General features: G+C 39.2%; 2 protein-coding genes across 7 annotated transcripts; one reads left to right on the top strand and one right to left on the bottom strand.

Moving 5' to 3' along the window:
* Window positions 1-430: 430 nt before the first annotated feature.
* Window positions 431-18,455, top strand: MEIOB (meiosis specific with OB-fold). Of its 6 annotated transcripts, XM_040575047.1 has the most exons (16): window positions 4,693-4,853; window positions 4,994-5,090; window positions 5,184-5,292; window positions 6,382-6,454; window positions 9,548-9,605; window positions 10,956-11,087; window positions 11,841-11,913; window positions 12,647-12,842; window positions 13,150-13,250; window positions 14,931-14,983; window positions 15,070-15,165; window positions 15,546-15,647; window positions 16,126-16,279; window positions 16,618-16,801; window positions 17,318-17,404; window positions 17,954-18,455. In XM_040575047.1, the coding sequence occupies exons 4-16, from the start codon at window positions 6,386-6,388 to the stop codon at window positions 18,062-18,064; spliced, it is 1,416 nt and encodes a 471-aa protein (XP_040430981.1). In that variant the 5' UTR covers window positions 4,693-4,853; window positions 4,994-5,090; window positions 5,184-5,292; window positions 6,382-6,385; the 3' UTR covers window positions 18,065-18,455. The 6 variants fall into 6 exon arrangements, with proteins under 6 accessions (XP_040430983.1, XP_040430986.1, XP_040430981.1 ...); XM_040575049.1 differs by lacking the exons at window positions 4,693-4,853; window positions 4,994-5,090 and adding an exon at window positions 431-642; XM_040575052.1 differs by lacking the exon at window positions 15,546-15,647 and having other exon boundaries at window positions 4,692-4,853.
* A 2,599-nt stretch (window positions 18,456-21,054) lies between these two features.
* On the bottom strand, window positions 21,055-22,299 carry FAHD1 (fumarylacetoacetate hydrolase domain containing 1). The gene has a single exon (XM_040574212.1). The coding sequence runs from the start codon at window positions 22,138-22,140 to the stop codon at window positions 21,469-21,471; it is 672 nt and encodes a 223-aa protein (XP_040430146.1). The 5' UTR covers window positions 22,141-22,299; the 3' UTR covers window positions 21,055-21,468.
* Window positions 22,300-22,319: the final 20 nt, after the last annotated feature.

Below are 22,319 nucleotides of genomic sequence, written 5' to 3'. Positions count from 1 at the left end.
GTGGTGGGGGAAAAAATGTTTTTTACTCTATGATTCCAGTTTTCTCTTACAGCCATCCCCATCTGTCTCTGAGATTCACATCCTAAATTTTCTTCCTTATGAACTGCTCGTGCATTGTGAAAAGGGATTGAGTTTTACACTTGGTTGGAAACCGAAGCAGCTGAAGTTTGGAAGGGTTTTCCCCCACATTTGTTGCTGGAAGACTCCCATCCCGTATGGTCTAATTGGTATTGTTGAGTATCATGTGTCTCAAACTGAAATCCAGATATAATTTATTTGGGTTTGGTTCATTGATTTCAATAGCTGAAAATGTTTGAATGGCAGCCAACCAATGTTAAATATCTTTTTTTTTCCTCCCAAAGCATTCTTCCCCAATGTCAGGGAGCTGTCAGTAAAACTAATTTTAATTGTTGTATTTTTGAATTCATAGAGTTTTGTTGGAAAATATTCATCGTTTGTTTGCTCATAGAGGGAGGAGGAAGTTCTGGTCTTGGGGAAAGTGATGAAAATCCAAGTAATTTCACTGACCTCACTTATATTTATTTGGAATTACGCAGGGGAGAGGTTATCCTCTATAGCCTGGGTGCTCTCATACTGCTCAGAGGCTCCAAAAAGAAGCACTTTTCACCTCTGCAATTTTAGGTAAGCTAAAGAGCAGAGTGATTTCTCTAAAGTCCTCAGCAGTTAAAGCCTGATCTGCAGAAAAGCAAGGTAGAATATTGTGTGGACAAAGACAGAAGTAAAGAAAACTATGTGCCAGTGTTTTCAAACAGTGAATTCCTACAAGCACATCTTATTTGGACTTTTTGGAATAGCAAAGGCACAGAAGGATTAGTTCTGAGATATGTTTATTTGCAAACTGCTGAAAATATACCAGCTACACAGTGATTATCCAGAAGGTCTTAGATTCTATTTTTTTTTCTCTAAAATTCTGCAATGGTCACTTGATGTGAGTAGGTTTCACAGCATGTTTTGGCCTTGAAGGTTTGGCCTCCTCGCTGGGCTTGCCCACGTTACGTGATGTTTCTGCTCCATCATTGTGTGAGTGTTACAGAAGGGATTAATTACTGCTGAAATGGTTATGAACTGAGGTTGCTGGTGAGCAGGCATCTGGGGCCGACTTTGCAGGGTGAGCCCTGCTGCCATCCCCCAGCACGGACCTCACTGCGCTCAGGCCCTCCAGATGCTGCTCACTCCTTGCCCAAGGGGAAAGCTGGATCTTGTTTTAAGGAGTTTCGTGTGAATTCACCAGAGAGAACAAGGAGATGTCTTGCAAGCATCTGTTGTTTCAAAACTGTCCTTCCCGGACAGCTGGAAAGGGGAACACTTGCATGTCCCAAATAGCTTTACACCTTCAAGATGGCTTTTTTTCTTCTTTGTCAGCAGTAGGGCAGAAGAGAGCCAGCGGCACCCCCACTCCAAGCCCTTGAGATGTAGGGCTCCATTGCTTATGCACACACACAAGCAGCGCTTGCACTGATGCTATGCAGATGCAGCAGCCTCAAGTCTTGGTGTCTTCCCTTGACCAAATCAGCTATAATAAGCACAGATTACACTGAAACCAGCCATGATTCATACTTATTTTTTTAAATAAAGCGCATGTTCTTGGGCTGCAGGAGGTTGCAGCACTCCTCAGAGTGAGGAAATCCCACTGGAACAGCACAGGGATGAGTCCAGTGCTGCAGACCAGGACTGGGGGTGATGCAGGGCAAAGCGAGAGATGAACAAAGACTTACTGCATGATGGGGAGAAATTTAGGTTAAATATCCCTCAACACACTGAGCACCTGTTGGCTGCATCAGCACCTGCACTACTTCTGCTAAAGATGTCCATCATTACTTCATCAGCATTCTCCATTCTCATCCAGGTCAGGTATCAGCTAAAGCCGCTGAAGAGAGAATACCTTTAACAACTTGAGGCTTTTAATGCATTCAGTCAGGCCAATTACATAAAATTATGGGTCTGCCCTTTTCATCTTACAGATTCTATTTGTCCTAAGAGTGTATAAACGTTAAATGAGCCCACTCTGTAAAAACTGTGGGCGGTGTAAAACTTGCAGAGCAAATATTTTGATATGTTCAAGCTCTGAAAATCTTTTTGAAGATAATTTTGGAGATGTCCTTCCTGTTGCTGGACAGAAACAGCTTCTCCTGCATGCAAACAGTACTGATCATCAAATAACAAATCACTAAGTGAATTATAAAATGGCATTTGCTCTCCTTGACCATGCCAATGAGTGTAACTTAAATAAATCCATTCATGAAGGCCTAATTAGCAGGGACCATTCAATTTGCAGCTGTGCACTGGAAGTCTTTGCTAATCACAGATTGAATCCGTCAGAGTGCTGAGTGCTGCTAAAGTTCTAGAGAGCTGAAATCACTCAGGGATCAAGCACTAGATCAGAAAAATACTAATTCTGTATTGGCACCCTCCTGCAGGGGCTGGTGCTCGTACTGGGCTGGATGTGCCCAGGGGTCCTTGTGTAGTACCTGGCCCTCAGGAAACTGCTCCTGGTCTTTCTCTTGCCTCTGTTTATTCAGCTGTCAAATGGACATAATGATGCTGATTTCTTTTATAAGACCACTTTGAGGTCAGTTGAGGAGAAAAGCTTGAGTAAAGCGAAGTAACTTTTGGTTTTGTAATCTCTCTTCAGTATCTCTGTTTAAAAATTTCTAACTTGGAGAAGCCGCTGATATTGCATATTAGTGGGAGACATTCAGGTTAGAAGACATTTGTTTATTATTAGCACTAATAAAGATGTTAGTTGTTTACAGTAACCTACAGGAGTCTGAATTGCTGACTGTCCCCTATTGTGACATGTGCCAGACAAATGGCAGAAGTCAGAATCGCTGTGAGACAGGTACATCAATTAAATGTATTCTTGTCTCCGTAGTTGCAAGTTAGAAATTCAGCACCTAATCACATCTTCCAGGGAAACATTTTGTTCTCACATTCACTCCCCCAGCAGCTTTGTGCCTGTGGATGGATGGGTGCACCCCTTTGTGATGCTCCTTGCATCTAGATACACCTGAGAATGTCTTCCTAGCAGGAGCTACCACGGGAAAGTAAATTTCAGCCTTTTTTCAAAATGTAGGTGTGCTGAAAATGAGAGCAGGGAGTGGGACTAGACCACAAGGCAAAAGCACATGTTTGTTAACCATCTCCGGAGGCTGTAGGGATGTGGAGGAGTGGTGCACAACAGCATCCTTGTTCTGGCGGCTTTGAGACCAAACAAAGCCTCAGCCCTGGGCCGGGAGCACCAGCCGCCTCAGGTTTCACCTGCCCTTTGTGCCTGTGGGAGAAAAGCAGCTCAATGGGACAAAACCTAAGGAAAGTGGTGCCCATGCCAGGGCAGTGGTGCAGAATCCCTGCTCAGTTTAGCGAAGTGGGTGCTCATGTCCCACCCAAACCTTGCTTGTATGCTGGACAAATCCAATGCCTATAAGTCTGCAGGGCGTGATTCTGCCTTGATCACCCTCTGCAGCAGTGCAGACCCTGCAGATATCATTTCAGATTTTTTTTTTTTTGGTTTGCCTTGCAGTCATGGTGGTAAGAATGAAGCATATACCTCCAGAAGCATTTTCCAGCTAGCGTACAAGTTCTCTTTCCCACTTGATTAGGGTCCCATCACCATATTTGTTATCTGCTGTTTGTTCATTAGCTTGAGGTAGTGAAAACAATGGAATTAACAGAAAAATGGCCTGTGGTCACATGTTCTTTCTCTTTTCTGGAGACTTCAAACCTATGGAACAGAGTTAGATCTATAGATCGTACTGTATAAAATGTGACCTACAAAACCTGAGAACCCAGGCTGTCAGTTCTCTGGCAAGCCATTTGTCATCAGCATGGTGTAATTATCATGGACTTTAGTGACACAATAAATATGAGAGCACAGGTGGTATCCATTTTCAGCTGTTTAATTGAAGAAATGAAAGATCCTGTAATACAGAACCAACACAGAGAATTTGTCAGGCTACACTAAAAACTTCAATAGCTATGACCTTGAGGTCATAAAATTACTGATCAGGAGTAGAATTTTTTATGACACAGAAGTGAAGAGTATCGATTAAAAAAAATTTATAATGCAATATAAATGGACAAAATGGCCCACTTCAGTCCTCTGCATGGCCTGAAAACCCAGGAATGCTGTGTGCAAATCAATACAAATAATGTCTTAAAACATAAATTTCAATTCATTTACAAAATGCAGGCTACATTTTTTTTCTCTTGGAGCTACCACAAAAAAGGGAAAAAAAAAAAAAAAAAAAGGAAAAAAAGCCACAGGGAATCATTCCTCTAATTTTCTGAAATTAGAATTCTGGTGTCTTTTGCATTTATAATTGTGGCAGAATGAGGCTGACTTTTGACTCCTGGGCCTCATCAGCTTCATGAACTCGAGGAGCTTGGTAAGAGTGCCCTTTGCTACAGCTAGGACTGCAGCCATGGACTGGAGGTGGACCAGGTTCAGCCCTGCAAATAAGAACATTTATAAATAATTCTGTGAAGTGAAACACAAGCTCTGCACCCTCAGCCAAGCTCTCTGACTGAAATTGAATGTGATGGCACTGTACTCCAGGCTGGTGCCTCTAGGTTGCTCACCGCTGGCCAGGCAGGTTAAAGCATTTGCCCTGAGACTTAAAATTTCTCAATTTTGTTTTGTTTTGTTTGTTTGTTTGTTTTTGGCAGCTGTTCCCTGAGGCCCAGAGCTGGCCCTTTAGGCTCGGTCACACATGGAGGGGCGCGAAGGCCTTTTCCCGCCCATGGCGCCCGCCGCCATTTTGTGTCTCAGTCCCCTCCCGGTCCCCTTCACCCTCCCGCCTTCTGTTTCCCTCTCAGCAGCTGGCAGGGCCATGGTAAGAAAATCTCTGGTGTCAGGCTTTGAGGGTGCCAGCTCACCCGCTGCCAGACACTGGTTTGGGATGGGATGGCATGGCAGTGCCTAAGGTTTCAATGGTTTTAGTTATTCTGGATTCTGTCTTCTCCTTTTCCTCAGAAGAGGGTCTGATCCTGGGTGGTGCTGAGCAGGTGCTAAGAGCAGGTTCCCTCCGCTGACCCCGGGAGCTTAGCTCGTGCCTCAGGATAAACGACCGGTACAACAGATACTGCGCTTCCCTGTTTGGGGCCTGAAGCACTTTAAATCTTTAATAGCCTCTCTAATTGTCCTTTGATCCATGTGTTCCCAGTGCTGTTGTCTTTCACCTGATTCAGTTGTGGTGTGAGGTACATCATTTAACAATATTTAACTGAGACAAGGATATTGACGTGCCTTGAAGGGATAGTTGACTTTCCTACATAAGTGAACATGCGTTCTTCCATGTAATGGGATGGCAGCAGGTTTGACAGCCACACGATTAAGTAGTTTTTATAAAGCAAATTTGCAGTATCTTTCTGTGAGAGATTAGTTTTAAATTCTCTTTTAGAGAAATCACTAGTCTCAGATAACTGCTTTATAGCCTGTCTACTTTTCTAGTGTATTCAACAGATCGTTATACCAATGACTAATGAAGTGTTTAACAGTTCTCACGCAGGGTGCCAGGTGTACAGGTAGCAAAAGCCATGCAAGATATTTGTTAAAGAGTTTGGAGTGGGTGTCCTCTGAAAACAACAGCAGTTCTCCAATATTAAAGGTTATTAACGTTTGGATAACTCGATGGTTCCTTTTACAAAAAAAGTAAAATCTGACAACTGTTCCCTAAATATCAGCGATGTCTCTGAGCATAGCCATGGAACTGAAATCCTGAAATAATGAAAGGCGTTCAGAGAGGCTGACAAAACAGCCGTAGCGCAATTTTGGCTTCAATGGAGGGGACATTGGTAGCTCACAGGAATGGGCCTGTAAGCCCACTGGCAGCCTGAAAATAATTGACTTGTTTTGTTTTTTTTTTAAAATAAATTCAAAACTTTTCCATTTTTGAGGAAGGGATGAACTCATGTTTTAAAGTAGTTTAATATTAAATCCAGAAATTCAACTAAGGTGATTTTCAATGCAGCACTTTTATTTCCTTCCATGTAAATGACCTTTCATATCCAAGCTGCCTTATTGAATTTGGTTGGATTTCCCAGACAGGAGAAGGAGAGTAAATATTTTTTCATGGCCTGTGCTAATGGAGTTATTTAATGCTTTACAGAAAAAACAACTACCAACCAACCAAACATTTGTTTGAGAAGCACAGGTAGCATAGTAAAACTCATGACTATTACATAGCTGAATACAAACAATAAAGAATTTTCTACTTTAGATGGCTTGAAATGCTTTTATTGAAGACATGCTATTTAGGTCAAAACATTTGTATTAAAAATGCTTGTTGTTCTCCTTATGAATAGTTTTAAGTGATTTGTTTAGATCTTTTTAAAATCTAAATTAATTTTCTCAAATTACAGATAAATGGCTTATTACAGTTCAACACGGGACTTTGTTGCACTTTCAGATCTGCATCCAAATCTTGCTCGTCCTGTAAGTCTCAGTGCCATAGTACTTTTGTTCTCAAGTGAAATTATATATGGCTGTATTACATTACTGCAGAATTATGTAATTAACATGTATTTAGATACTAATAGCATTAGTATAATTGTTAGATATAAGGTACCTTACTTTCTTTGTGCATAAACCAGGAAAATGAAAATTGATGCTGTTGTTGTCCATAATATGTGGATACTACAACTACAGATATTGACTGGACAATTCAATGTCTGAAAGTATCAGAGGTTTCTTTGTAATGTTTTAAATGGATTCTGAATTAGTAAAGGCATGTACAGAGTCAGCATTATGTAGTCACAGTACATCTGTAACCTACAATAGTCTTTCACAACAAGCTGTGAACATAAGGCCTGGTCCTGCAGTCTTTACTTGTGTGCTCAATCCCACTAAGCTAAGTAAGGTAGTCCTTAATTATTCAAACAAAAATCTTGTTGAATGGTATGGTCTTTTAACTGGATAAAAAATCTCACAATTACACATCAAATGGGATTGTTTCTGTTTCTTTAGAACAAAAAGCAGGTTTTGTGCTTGTCAGGCTATTAAGGTGCAAAGAATTTTGCTTGTGGGAGTATGGGCGAGTAGGATGAACCAAAAAGTAAATTTAGCAAACAGCAGAGTTTTGTACTTAGTAGTTCCATGCAAATGTTGGATGCCCATGTGTGATCTTTTTGTTGTTGTTGTCCTGATACAAATGAGGACTATTATCACAGAAGTAAAAGTTGAACAAAAAGGTGTGCAGTGTAACTCAATGTTTTTCTCCTTTGGGTTTTAGATGATTGAATTAAAAATAGAAAGTCTGGGGACCCAGTTTTTCATTCTTTGGTATCCAAGATTGTTTTAATACAAGAGGGAGAAGGCTACATGGCTCTCTCTTAATTATTTCCCACCCATCACTCTCTATAGCCCACCAGTGATAACATTTTTTTTAAATGTTTGGTGCTGCTGGGAGGTGGTGCCTGGAGAACAAAACAGAGAAGCTGCATTTCCACATGGATGCACTGCCAGCTGAGCTGCAGTGCCCTGCTACAGCTGCATCTCTCCACGAAGGGAAAAGTAGATGCACGCCTGCAGAGCTGTATCCCTCACGGAAGACCTGATGCATTGTGAGGAGCTGAAAACAAGTTTTCCTGTTGCCACAGCTTTTTGTTTAGAGGGGCACAGTTTACCACTTTTTTTTTTTTCTCATTTATTTTAAACATATGAAAGAGAAATCACGTTTTTTCCAACTTTTTATAAACTCCTTGTCTCCAGCAAAGTTAATCTGTGACTCACAGTTACTCACAACACAATGGTTCACTAACTCAGTTAAAAGCTTTTATTTTACAAATAAAACTAAATTTGAGTATTGCAATTAGCAAACATTAATAATAATAATAATAATAAATAATAATAAAAAAAAAACACAGCAACTTTCTTTACAATAACTCACCATTATCCGATGATAACCTCCTAAACACATACTGACCAGCCTAAAACAGCTGAGCTCTTGGCATTCAAAGTACCTAAATGTCATAATTTTTTACTTCGGAGTTTATTTTTTAAAAGTGAAAGAGACTTTTTGAAAAGTCTAAGAAGCTTGCAGTGTTGTAATGCTGTAGTCTCATGATTTGGTTGAGCAGTCTTAAGCAATGCTCTGCCAAAAAAGGCAGTGCAGCCCATTCCCTTGTGGCAGGCGTGTTTCACTCCTCCTCTTCTGGTGAAACTAACGCTTGTGTAGTTGCACAATAAAGTCGATCAAGGAAATGATCTCTGAAAGTTTTTATACCCCTTTCTCCCCCCATAGTTTTCAGCCAGATCGCTTCCTTCTGCCAGCTTGCTGTGCAGCCCTAGTACTAACATAAGAATGATGAATAAATTTGCAGCAGGGATAGTGGAGATCTCTTTTGGAAACTGCAGTTTTACATCAGCATAGTTTATGTAAAAAGTCATCCTAAATGTCAGTTCTTCCCACCAGTGGAGAGATACAGGGTATGTTGTAGTTTGATTTAATTGATTTTTTTTTAAAGAAGCAAAAGTAAAAATAGAAAAAATCCTAATTCATTACATATTGTGGATAGATAGAAAATACTCTGTGATAAAAAGATTGGAAGAACTAGAATGTTACACTATTTCCACATCCATCCTTCTAATGAGTTTATGTCCATCAGTGCAGGATAACACAGCTACCTTGCTCCATCTAGTGATTCAGAGTAAACTGGGAACATGAGACCTAATTTTTGAGCATGTACAGATATTGTACAGTTTTAGTGGAGTCAGTTAGGTTGTACTGCTTTGTGAACAGATAGAAAATTCAGCATGTGTTGATTATTAAATTGCTGAACTGTCCCTTACTGATTGACTGCTGTGGTTCCCCTGCTGGAACAAGCAAGTCACAGAGTACTGCAAGTAAACTTGGACGTGTGTGATGTGGAAGAGATGTGGCACACTTTGTGTTTTGAAGTACCCTTGGGAACTTAAGGCAAATACGGTAATCTGCTGAGAAATGAGTGTATGATGCTTATTTATGAAAGTCAGAAGTCGAAGATACCTCCGTAGCCTCAGAGCCTTGTCTTTCCACCTGTCTTTCTGCTGTGCTGCAGTGACAGTCACCCTTCCAGGCTTTGTTACCATACTGGCTTTCATTGCTTACCTCTTAAATTCCCAAACTAGCACTGCTGTGCTCTTCTCTCATGCTGAGGAGATTTTTTTTTTAAATACCACATAGATATATATTATAATACATATTATATATTATTCTACATCAACAACAACATCACTGCCTACCTGAGGAGAGGATACTATAAACGGCCAAAATTATGAATGTTTTGGGTTGAACTTTTGTCCTCTCATTGTCTTTACAAACAGAAACAGATGTATTTCCTTTAATATTTTTAGTCACATTTTTTAAAGTAAAATTGTATGTGTATGTTTTAGTCCTTAGTTCATACGATAATGTGGAATAAATAGATTAAAATGATTACCAGTCAGAAATATGTTTATTATCATCAGTAGAGTACAAGTCCATGAAATCTAATTCATCATATACATCTGTGTTTAATACTTGTATTCTATAATCTTTTTATTTTTTAGAATGTAATCGGTGTGGTTATTGGGAAAACAGATGTCAGAGGCTTTCCAGACAGAAAAAGTAGAGTCTTTTTTTTAACCGTTTTTACTTCATTTTCTTATGTGGTATAATTTGGCATGTATGACTGAAATCGATATTTAAATGATAAACAGACCTCTTAGTGTAAAGTGTATGGAATAGAAATGAAAAAAAAATAATTGTGGGGGATGGGAAACGAGGAGAGAGCAGCATTAGTTTGGGTAAACCTTATCAGTTAGAATTCATTCTAAAAAATTCCAGCATGGAAGTATTTCAGCATCTGAAGAAGATGGTACCATTTTGAACACGCTACTACTATAAATACTGTTGGAGTCAATTCTTCATATTCATTCTGTCTTAGAAATGTTAAGGAGATATCTTGAGTGAAATGGTCTGGGTAGCACCAAATTAATATTTCTCATGAAAAAATGGGAATAATACATTGTTAATACACTGTTAATTGGAAACTGAAATCATGTACCTACAGATTAGAGACAACACAGTGCTAGGAAGCACCTCCGGCCACAATCATTCCAGCTCTGTGTGAGGGGCTCAGTTATGCTGTTGGTACTGTCATCACTGAGCCTACTCTAGTGGTGAATTTTGGGGGGAAGTCATCCTCATGAGAAGCAATTCTACATCGCTGAGAAATGGGGTGGTTCATGTGGATGCGTCCATGGAACTACAGCCAGGTTGCGCTTACTGTATGCAGATGGCTCTACAATTGTTACTGATAATTTGAAAATAACATGTTGCAGGCTGCTGTATGATCCATGGAAAGCTTGTTAATTAGCTGTGAGGGAAAAGGGAGCGCAGCGTTTCTGACTCTCACTGATACCCTCTGAATCATGAACTTGTATAGGGCTGGAAACCCTTTGTTTTATTCAGTTAGACCCCTTAGTACTATCTGAACTGTAATACTGCCTGTAATCTGCAGCCGTGTATGTCATCTCGGTCTTCTCATACGTGGGCACAGCTGTCTAAAGACTGCCTTCCTACTAGAATATTTCTGCTAGTTCATACGCTCATTTATAACGTTGCCTGATGAGTTACCTTTGTTAATGTGTTTGGGTAGGATGACTGCTTTGAATGTTGTTCTGTACAGTTCTTTAATTTGTAAGCTTATATGGTGCTGCCTGACGTTAAGTGGTACGTGTATGTGGATAGTACGGTACGGGTACAGTTTATGTAGGAATTGTAGCTGTCCCCATTCATGAACACCAATGCGTTTACCAAAAAGTCTGCTGACCTCTAGTGGTATTCACCAGATTGCGGACGTCAATTCTTCATGACAAAATCTAGCCAAACCTTCTAATACAGATTTTATACATATGTTCCAGATTGAAACTAAGGTGTGCTACTGAATGCTAATAATACTGTTTGGTTTTGCAGACATTGGGTCTGAAAGATACACCTTCGGTTTCACTATTCGTGATTCACCAGCTTATTTTATCAATGTTAGTTCTTGGGGCAGAGAAGAATATATTAGATCGCTTTCAGAAAGCTTTAGAGTTGGTGACTGTGGTAAGTTGGAATTTTTCTCTTAACGTCTCTGTTTGAATGTGGATTTTTTTTCCCCCAGTAATTCAGTGTTATGTGTTTGTGGTTTTACTATATTTTTCTCTGAGGGCTTGGAAAACAGTCTAATTGGAAACAAATTGTTCAGTTAAGTATAAAGAGGAAGGGAATAAAATCTCTAGAATTTAAATTCAAAACCAGTAAATATGTAAACAAAAAGGCCAGATAGAAATCCACTGAATGCAGCCTCCCAGAACTTACCTATAGTTGAGTGGGTCTAAACTCTTACATTACATTCAGTTCTTACAAATTATGAAAAATAAACTCTGCAAAGTAGTTCAGTATTGTTTTTTGTTGTTGTTGTTTTCATTACTTATAGGTATTACTGTGATTGTCCATTAAAAACACAACAGCAACCTATTTATTTACAGTCTGTGCTTGTATATTAAGTTAATAAAAAACCTCTGCTGCCCACGATTGCTATATCAGAATGTTTGGATGAAACTCGTGAAAAGTATGCACACAAGAACGCTTAGTCATTTTATTTCAATTAGATGTCTAGAGGACACCTTTGGGACTTTGGCTATAATGTGAGCTGTCTGGACAGACACTGTTTTCAGTATGAAAGCATTTAACAGTTGTACCACATATCTGTTATTTTCCATATCCAACCTGGGAAGCAACCATTTTTAAAGCTACTTCTCTTTATATGTATCTGTTTGCAGCTTTCTAACATAACTTGTCAATGTTTTATTTCAGTTACAATTGAAAATCCTTTAGTCCAGTCAAAGGAAGGAGAAAGGGAAGAAAAATTCAACCCTGTAACTCCTAGGTAAATTTAAAGTGTAGACTGGTAGATCTTTCCAGTGAGATCACAGTTAATAATTTCTTTAATTGCCAGCTGATTGCAGCAGCATACGATTGGTAGAAGTTTTATGGTCTTGCTCACTCTTCATCTCTTAAGCTTTGTAGCAAGTGTATATCCATAGCAGTTACACTCACTACTTACTTTCTGGCTGAAAAGAAAGAAGTAATAGAACAAATGTCAGGTAGAATCTTCACTGGGGAAAGGAGCTGTAGACTGCATTTCTGTGAAATACATTTATCCAGAATATATTGATTATACCTTATTTCAATTGGCTAGCAGTGCATTTCAAATATTACTAAACTCCTTGGGCTATTTCTTTTGAAAACCTCCTATCAAATCCAATCCGACTGTAGTAGTCTTACTATGTCACAATGCCAAAACCTCTCAATTACCTAGATTACAGACGTTTCAGAATTTATTTTTAGTTATTGTTAAGAGCTGAGAGGCTTAGAAATATGTATTCTACGTTGCTAGCTGGCTTTTCAATTCTAAGTAAATATTAAGTACACAATAATAAATCTTCCGTAAGACGAAAGCTCTAAAATTATATTTAAAAATTACTGAAAAGTTGTAATTTATATATATCATTTGAGAAAACAAAGGAGAAAATCAGCAATTCTTTTCCCCTGTGAATTAACGTTTTAGACTGTTGATTAAGTGAAATGTGACTTGGTTTTGTTCTGTGCTTACTATCTAGTTGCTACAAATTACTGCTCAGTGAAAATCATTCAGTGGTGAAAACTTCTTCATGTTACGAAATGGACACCAAACTACTTTCACTGTTGCACCTACCTGTCAAGGACCCTCAGGATTATTATTCACTGGGTGATATTGTTGCAAACGGACAAAGCCTTGATGGAAGAATCCTTAATGTGCTTGCAGCTGTAATGTCAGTAAGTTAAGGTGCCACAGTGTTTTTCTACTTAGCATGGCTAACTTAATTGACTTGTGTGAATATTGATTTTGGGACTCAGTGACCAGGAATCAGTGTTGTTTGTTTAGGTTGGCAGTCATTTCAACTGTGTTGAAGTACAGTCTACTTAAAGTTTTCATCTACAACATGAGGGAGAAAATTAAGGGAATGGAAATGTCCTACAGAAGTTGCCTTTTTGAAATCATACGTGTGCAAGCAGTAGATAATTTGCAAATATGCAAAACATGGATTTTTATAAAAGTGTCATCTTCTCTTTCTTTCTAAAGGTTGGGGAGCCAAAGTATTTTATGACTTCAGACAAAAGAAAAGGTCAGAGATGTGAAGCGAAGCTGTATGATGAAACAGAGATGTCTTTTCCAATAGTATGGTAAAATGTTTTAATTTACTAAAATACACACATTCATACAAGAGTAGATAAAGAATGCATACTCTTTACAGTAGTCTTAAATGTGTTATTTGCGTAGCAATTGTGATGAGGCAGCAACATATATTAAACAGATAGTAGAGTAACCTTACATGTATTGTCTAGTTGTATGATGTACTGACAGACTGCTAGCTCACAGATGCCAAAATGAAACTTAATTCCAAATAATTACATTTTTTATTCAGAAATTCGAACTAATTCAGGAAGTGGGATTTAAAAAGAGTTACAAGGGCAGTTCATTTCTTCCACAAACTAATGGTGGGGGGAAGAGGAGTATGCTTCATTTTTAAAGCCAAGAAGAATTAAGAAGTGGAGTGGAGATAGGTTGTGGTTTTTTTTTTTTTTTGCTTGTTTGGTTTGTTTTGTTTAAAATATCACAGAAATGTTTTGATACTATTTGGCCATATTTTCAAACTGTATCCCATTTACAAACACGACAATGTCCATACAATTTATGCATGTGATATTTGTTTACATGGGAGCATTTGCATTTTGCCCATAGTTTTTTTCAATAAACTCATGGCTTATCTACATGCAAGGGTATGTGGGTATTCGTTTGCACTCAGTTTGCTGTCCCTTGGTTAAAATGACCTTTGTTCCCTAGGTAAAAGTAGCAAGGTAGCAGCATTGCATTCTGTGTCTGAGTTGAAATTGTATTGTCAGTCAGTGTAGTGTTTAGCAGAGTGTTTGTATGCTCGTGAACACTAGTAATTATCTATGGTGTGCAGTTTTCTAGCCCTTGAGCTGCCACCAGTGTTAATTTGCAGTGGCAACAGCTCTGTTATTCTTGTTCTAGTGCTGGTATGTAGTGATACAGAGCTGTGTGCTTTAGCAGTCCTCAGGAGAGACTAGGTGGAGTTCCTGTGGTTATCTTAAATAGTGCCTTTTGCTCTTTCATGGAGTTATAGGTAGAGTCAAAGATTTGAGGAAATCCTTGAGCAACAGCATTATAGTGAAGATATTTCAGAGGCCATCAGTGAACAGGTGGCTGAGCAATACTAGATGAAAAGTAAATATCTGAAACCTTTTTGCGGGGATTGAGAAAAACAGAACAGAGCTGTGCTTTGGCAGTATTCTTGCCATCCAAACTTAAGAGGAACTGCTTGAGATTTTATCAAGCATTTTCATTTTTGAGAGATAGCACTGACCTCACTCTAGGCTTATCCACAGTTTACAAGGGTTCCAGTGTTGGAAAGCTGGCTGAACATCTGGCCTAGTGATGTGAGCAATTGGCTTGTTCCCACAGAAAAGGCTCAGATGATAAGCAGCTACTTTCTTTCTGATTTGCTTTAATTAGAAATTACTTCAGTCAAAACTTTGAAATGCATATAGCATTTTTCCAAGTGTGTGTGACATTTAATCATTTTGAACAGCCTAATAGCCCTTTATTTTATTCTGTTTGGCATGGGATAATATAGGGACAGTATTGGATCATTCTTAAATCATCCTACTGGCTGTGAACTAGATGCACATGGATATATGCAGTATTTCATTTGCATGTGCATGTAATAAGCGAATTGTTCTCTTTGATCAGTTTAATTATAACTGTATTATTTGTTTTGTACTTAACAGTTCTAGTGCTTTTTCAAAAATGTTTTGACCCACTATTTTCTCTTGATTTAGTTGGGATAATGAGTCTATCCAGCTTGCACAAAGTTGGATCCCACGAAAAACAGGTATAATGTTCTCATTTTGATGTTTTTACTGTAGTTCTTAATGTGATGCATATTCTAAAGTAACAGATTTTTTATTTTGTTCCCAGTAATATTTGCAGCAGATGTGAGAATAAATTTTGACAAATTTAGGAACTGTATGACTGCAACTGTGATATCAAAGACCATTATTACAACTAATCCAGGTAAGAGCTATTGACGTATTGCTGTGGTGTTAGTAATCATTGTAGACTAGAAAGCATGAATGAATCCATCGGAGATCTGATTTCTTCTACCAGCTTGCCTCAGGAAGCTCCCTGCTTCTTGTCTGTTACATAGTGACCACGTTTTGGCTTCCATTTCATATACATATATATAATATAATAATATATATATATATAAAATCTAAGCAGCCTTCATATATTCCATGTATGACTAATGGTAAAAGAAAAAAAAAACAAAGAGAAAAGCATCCCTTGGCTAAATCTAAGAGACATGATAGTGCTACCAGAATTTAAGAAGTTATATATTTGTTATTTTTGCATATTACACATATTCGTAACTTAAATATATACATATTTTTAAGAAACTGCTGAAGCAAGTGTTCTCTTCAGCTTCATAAAAGAGAGTGCACAATCAGGAGCTTTGCATGATAAAATGGAGGAGCAATCAAAAGAATCCGTTAACTGTAAGTTAAAACACTGAACTAGATACTGTAGTTTCACAGTGCAGTTGAAATTTCAAGTTCTTTGTGTGTTCATAGAAACTAAGCTGGAGCCTGCCTGAGTACTTCAAGTTTGGATGTTACCGAGCTATCCCTTATGTTACTACTTATGTATCTTCAGGCGTGGTGACTATGTGAGCTTGTGTACTGACATGTTCTTTTCTGGCTTTAATAAGTAAGAAAGTTGGAGAGGGAAAGTTTTGATCAACTTTTGATCAACTTGTTTTGGGTTGATACAAAGATTAAGTATAAGATTTTCCTGATTTTTCTTTTATTATTTTTTTTCCTGTAATTATAAGCTTGCTCCAAAAGGTGTGCGGGGCTTTTCTGATGCTTTAGATTAAATCCTCTGTTCTTTACTACCTTGAAGTCCTTTTTTTCTGTTGTTGATCTTCTGTGATGTTTGTTTCTCAGACACCGAACATGTCTTTTAAATTTTTAGTGGAGACTATAGTTAACGTTTATACTGTGAAGCAGCTGAAAGAAAAAGCTTTACAGAGTGATGGGAAACTTGAACCAGTCTTTGGCATTATTTATGGCTACATTTCTACATTGGACATTGATGATAATGTATCTAAAGTTATTCGGAACAGATGGTAAGCAACTGTTTCTTTTAAGTTTGTATTTAAAAGTGTTTATCCTGCTACCCCTGGCCCAAATTAGAACAATATTTAGTCTAGTTCCAGACAAGAAGTAAAACTGCTCTGGAGGAGGACATGAATTTCTGTTGCGTAGACTTTTCAGCATTAGCAAGAAAGAGGAACTGGCTTTATGAAGGACTTTCTGGTCCTCGAGAAAAGAGGCCATTTCTTCTTGGATGGACTGAGTGCAGAAGATAAATTTTTTTTAAGAGTCTCTTGGGAAATCTCAGTCTAAAGAACAGGCTCAAGCAGGGAGGAATTACAAACATGCTTTAATTATCGTTGTGTTTCAGTTCAATATGCCATTTTGTGGTGAATGAAATGTCAAACACATGCACTTTCTGTGGTGACATCTCTTCAAATTCAGAGTCAACTTTTGCAAGCTTTGACATCCTCGTTAATCTGACAGACCATACAGGCACTCTTTACTCTTGTTACCTGTCTGACTGCGTAGCTGAGGAAACATTAGGCTGCACTGTAAGTAGAAACAAATGAGGTTGTTCTTATTTGATCTGAGCTGTGAAGCCTGATGAAAATTGCAAATTCATCTGACTGTTCTTCATATATACATATGTTCTTCATTTATATATGTGTGTGTATGTATATACATACAGTGGTTAAGCTGTGTACATATGGATATGTATCTATACTTAGATATATATACATACATGTGGTTTTTTTTAAAAGTCAAAACTTAGAAGTCATTGACTCCTAATAAGAAGAGACATGTTAAATGTAAGAGTGAATACCCTATTCAGAATACCACTTTATCTAAATTAATTTACACTTTTCTGAGAACACAATTGGAATTCCCTAACTTTGATTCTCAAAAACCCTGTAATTTATTGTGATTAATCTGACTGTCTAGGTATGTGTAACACGGCAAACACTATGTTAAAAGAGAAAAAATACAGCTTAAAATTAATCATCATTTTGTTGTGATGTTACAGTTATATGCTGAAGTAGTGTTCATTGATGTCATGTTATTAACAGGTTCATGAGTTCCTCACCCTAACAGAAGAGAAGAAGACTGCGTTGAAATGGCAACTTCTTCTGGAGCGAAGCAAGATTTATTTTAAAGTTGGTATTTAATATTAATTTCAAACAGTGGCTGTTTCCCATTAGGTAGTGTATGTCAGTTCTGCTGAACTTTTCAAAATAAGAATTGGTTTTTGTACACAGAATATTCCAAGTAAGTAGTTTTTGTCATAATTTCAGCATCGGATGATGTCTCTTCAGGAAGAAATGTACATTATTATTATTTATTTCATGCTTTATACTGGACTGGACTCCTTTTTTTCATAGAACTGCCTGTTTTAGGACAACTCTAAATTGACTCCCTGTTTATAAAGTTATCCTTCTTAGCAAAACTGTTCTTACTCTTCCTTCTCCTCCACCATCTGCTTCTATTTCCAGGAAATAATGAAAGTGTTTTACTTCAATAGTAAGAGGTATATAACATAAAATCTGTGTATTCATGTTTAAAATAATGTAAAATATGTATAAGTAAATCTGTCAATTAAATATGCTGTGTGATATTTGAAAATAATATATATCAACATACGATAAATCAGATTTAAAAAAAAAAAAGAAAAAAACAACAACAAAGACCTTGAATTATTTTTACAGATCACTTTGTCACCCAGTTGGAGGACTGGTCTGAAGGTGAATATACTTTCATGCAAACTGGCAGACCCTACAGAGGCAAGTCAGAGCTTGTTGGGAAAAAGAAAGAGATGAAACCATGTGGACTGATAACAGCTGGGAAGAGACCATTTCCTCACTACGTTATTAGACGTAGAAGGTTGTTGTTGTGTTTTGCTAAGTATGTTCTGATGGTAGAGAAGGAATATGCATTACTAATTGTTTTAAGTGGTCTTCTGTGGTGATATTTTTTTCGAGTGTTTGTACTTTGAAAAGTTGACTAAGTCCTTGGCCTAAGAAAAGTTAGTTCTGCTGAATTCGTCCCTTTGGGGGTGGGAAGTAGAAGCTTTCTTCACTCAGTTTAGAAAACGCTTGAAAAAAACAGAAATAACAATCATACAAGACAAATCTCTTGAGCTTTGTTTAACTGCTATGCTACTTTTGTGTTCCTTCTGTGTTGTTTCAATAAATAAATAAATAAAGTATATCCCCTTTCAAGTATTGTCTGTGTTTGTTATGTACATTGTTAAGTCCAAACACGGAACTTTTGGCAACTGAGGTGAGTTGGAAATAGACAAGATTTTTATAAGTCTGCTTTTCTTTAGGACAGGCTAAGTTTTATTAGAACAGACTAATAATTACCAGGGACCCCTGACAATCAACAAAACAAGTTAAGACTGTAGGTGGCAGAAAAGAGAGTGATTCTTCTTCCCCAGCACAGTTGTTTTTAGCTGAACATAAAGAACCCAGGTATGTAAATTTTGCCCTTCTCCAGGTATTTTTTTTTTTGTCTAAACAACATGGCAGAAAGGAAGCGATGGCAGAAACAGTGAATTTTGACAATCACTACACTCATATTGCACCTTTGCACTTCTGTGAGTCAGAACAAAGGTTTAAATGTACAAATACTGCATGTGTTGGGTCACTGCATCTCTGCTATTGCAGCAATAAACAACCGCAGACTATTAGCTGTTACATCCGGAAAGTGTTGAATGCTTCCAATAATTTTAATCACAACTCAGCTCTGCAATCGATACACGGTGTTTAAGACCAAATTACAAATAGTGCATTGTTGCTGTTGCCATAGACAGTAATGTTTTACAGGCACAAAGGAAAGGAAACAGTAAAGAGAGTGAGTTTCATCCTTTTTCCGTCAGAATTATTCACCCTAACTTCCCTGTTCAGACCAGCTCAGTTTGCTCACTTTGCTGTTTGGCCCAGCTTTTCATTGACTTGCAACAAATTCAGAGCACAGCGTTCCCTCTGACTCAAGGAACATTTTGATTTCTACAAGGCAGGGGCTGGTTTTGTTCAGAAGTAATAGCTGAATGTTTATTTCAATTGGCCTTGACTCCTTAAGCGTTGTTTACGTAAAATCTGAATTATGTTCACAGCATTTAGTTATTATAAGGTCTCATCATACAAAAAATTTTTACACACGCTTTAAGTCATTGGCTGATGTTAAAATGCAGAGAATTGAGATGTGTCTGTGTGTTGGCAGGATTAGTACCTGGTGGTGTTTGGGCATGCAGAGATGTGCTTAAGATGCATGCAGCTGGACAAGCAAAACAGAAATTGGTAGAAAAAAATACATGTTTTGTTATACAACGTGTACTGCTTTCTTTTACCTTATGATTGGCAGTATACTGGAGCATGCTGCTCTTTAACAGAGGTACTTGTCTTTGGGCTGCCATAATTTGGTCTGTAAGACTCCGAGTGTACATTTTGAAACAGAACTTCTAGCAGTTATTAAGATCTGGCTTCAGCATTTCGCTTCGGCATTCACAATTATTAAAAAAAAATCCATCTGTTTTTCTCAGAAATTGGATAAGTGTGCAGCCTTTGAAAGTGGTAAGTTTTGATGTTCATGGGGAGAGTTTTTTTATTAATATTTTATAACTTGTTTTGTCATTCCTTTGATTTGAAAGAGAGCTCACTGTCATGTAAACTGGTAGAGAGCATAAGATCAGTTGGAGTTTGGAAACGGGAGAAGTTACATGATGTGGCTTTTTAACAGCTGGAAATATTTTTTAAAAAACCTTAAAAAACTGTTGCACTGTGTTATGTAAGTAATGGCAATTGCTGCAGTTAGATTTTGATAAAGCATATTTAAATCAGCGAAAGTAAAGACAAGTTTACTGGTGATCTTTACCAATGAGCTTCTTTATTCTTTATCTTTTGTATTATTATACTTTTAGAAGTATATTTAAAGCTTAGTTTAAGAAAATAATCTGCCAGGCATCTGGCACACTTCTGCTGCATAACGCCCCTTGGAGTGGGAGGGAAAGCAATCCTCTTTTAATTTGTACACTCAAAAAATGCATGGAGGAATCATGAAACTACTGTGAAAAGCAAACATCTCTACATTGCAGAATACTCTGAGAGAGATTCTTTCTGAAGCTGTAATTCTTGGTTTACTATTACATATGCATCTTTGATTTCATATCACATGGGTGAGCCTTAGCTCCTAATTTTAATTTACAACCCCAAATCCTCAATCTTGGAAATAAAACCACTGAAAGGAGCCCCCACCCCATGTGACATGTGAACCTGGGCTTTGAGAATGCCCAAGCGTAACTTTCAAAGTGGTGGCCTACTAAGGGATTAATTAAAACCCTAGATATCTATGGTTTTATAGATTATTCACTGTAATGATGAAAACATATGCAGCGCTTTGCAAAGGCGCCTTTCCCCATAGGCTTTTCCATGTTTCATCACAGCTCTTTTCTGTTGCAGCTCCCCAGTGATGACGGGCCCCAGCACCCAGGTGCAGAGCACCTCTGACTGCTGTTTTGTCGCCCATGAGCCACCTGTTGGAGCACCCCCAGCTGCAAAGACCCCACCTTGACAGCTGCCAGGGCGTGTAGCTTCACACCCTGGGTGGATTCCAGTCCTCAGGTTAAACTTTTATCTCTCGTTGTGTACGTATGTTCTTGCTACTTTAATACCTCTGTGCAAGGAAGCCAAGCGTACGGGACACCTGGGAGCCAGGACATGGAAGCCTTCCTGCTAACAAGCAGGTACCATGGGGAGAGCTGCAGTCCTTACCAGGATCCCCGAGCATTTTCCATACATCACCATTTTAATGTTTCACTTTTTATTTTTTATTTTAAGGCAATATATAGAACAGAAGGGCGCGCACACACAGTGAGAGTCTTGCTGCTGCATTTCCTGCCCTGTTTTCATCTCCCAGCACAGTCTGCACAGAAAGTTCCAAGGTACCGTTTAGGTATTAACCAGCTGCCCCACGCTGGGTTCGACTCCTGGCCTGGTCTCTGCTGTACAGCCTCGGAGGAGGCTGAAACCTCCGTGGAAATGGGGTTGTTTTGGCCAAAGGTCTTCAGAGCTCATGAGCTAAGTGTCCTTGACAACTGACAGTCCAGTAGATGCTTAGGCCATATAAATTTAATTCACAGGACAGTTTGTGTGTCTCTTCATTCACCAGATACTCCCCAAAAGGCCTTCTCCTACGCAGACAGGGGTCCCAGCTGGGCTCTCTGCTAGGAACGACACGTTTGCTGTGCCACCTTGAACCGCATGGTCAGGATGTCGCTTATCCCAGCCTCTATCTCATCGTTCACTTGCACAGACCCAACTCCTTCAGGAGTCCCCGTCAGAATCAAATCCCCTTCTTCCAGGGTGACAATTTCGCTGATGTAGCTGATCAGGTAGGGGATGGAGAAGATCATAGAGGAGGTCTCCCCCTCCTGCCTCAGCTTTCCATTCACCTTGAGCCAGATCTTCAGCTTGTGAGGGTCCGGGATCTTCTCCTTGGGCACAAATTCACTGACCGGGCAGGACGTGTTGAAGGCCTTGGCCAAGGTCCAGGGCAAACCCTTCTTTTTACACTCTTCCTGGGTGTCCCTGGCGGTCATGTCCAAGCACAGGGCGTAGCCTGCCACATGCTCCATAGCGGCCTGCTGGGTCACGGCCTGGGCTCTCTTCCCGATCACCACCCCCAGCTCCACTTCGTGGTGCAGGCTGTCGCAGTAGTAAGGCCGGAGAATGGGGGATCCTTCCCGCAGGTAGGCAGAGGAGGGCTTGAGGAAGAAGAGGGGCTCTGAGGGCGGCGCGCTCCCCATCTCCTTGGCGTGCTCGGCATAGTTGCGCCCCACGCACACGATGTTCCTGCCCCACTCCCAGAAGCGGGCCAGGGGCCGGGAGGAGGCCATGGGCTCGGCGGCTCCTTCGCCGGGATGCCCTTGGGGTGTCCTTGCCGGGCCCGGAGGCGCAAACCCTGCCTGCAACGGCGAGCTCCGACCTCCTTCCTTCCTTCCTTCCTTCCTTCCCCTGCCTGCTGCCTTCCCTCCTTCCCCCGCCTGCTCCCTCCCAGGGACAGGCCGCCTACCCC

This window comes from Cygnus olor, chromosome 15 (assembly GCF_009769625.2).
Source record: "Cygnus olor isolate bCygOlo1 chromosome 15, bCygOlo1.pri.v2, whole genome shotgun sequence".
NCBI lineage: Eukaryota > Metazoa > Chordata > Aves > Anseriformes > Anatidae > Cygnus > Cygnus olor.
This window is presented reverse-complemented; position numbering and strand designations above follow the sequence as displayed.

Bases quoted from the DNA above. Each gene is read 5' to 3' on its own strand.
- MEIOB (XM_040575049.1), top strand. From the start codon at position 6,386: ATGGCTTATTACAGTTCAACACGGGACTTTGTTGCACTTTCAGATCTG. The intron at 6,455-9,547 runs GTAAGTCTCAGT...TTTATTTTTTAG, and splicing joins ATCCAAATCTTGCTCGTCCT to AATGTAATCGGTGTGGTTAT. The intron at 15,166-15,545 runs GTAAGAGCTATT...CATATTTTTAAG, and splicing joins CATTATTACAACTAATCCAG to AAACTGCTGAAGCAAGTGTT.
- FAHD1 (XM_040574212.1), bottom strand. From the start codon at position 22,140: ATGGCCTCCTCCCGGCCCCTGGCCCGCTTCTGGGAGTGGGGCAGGAAC.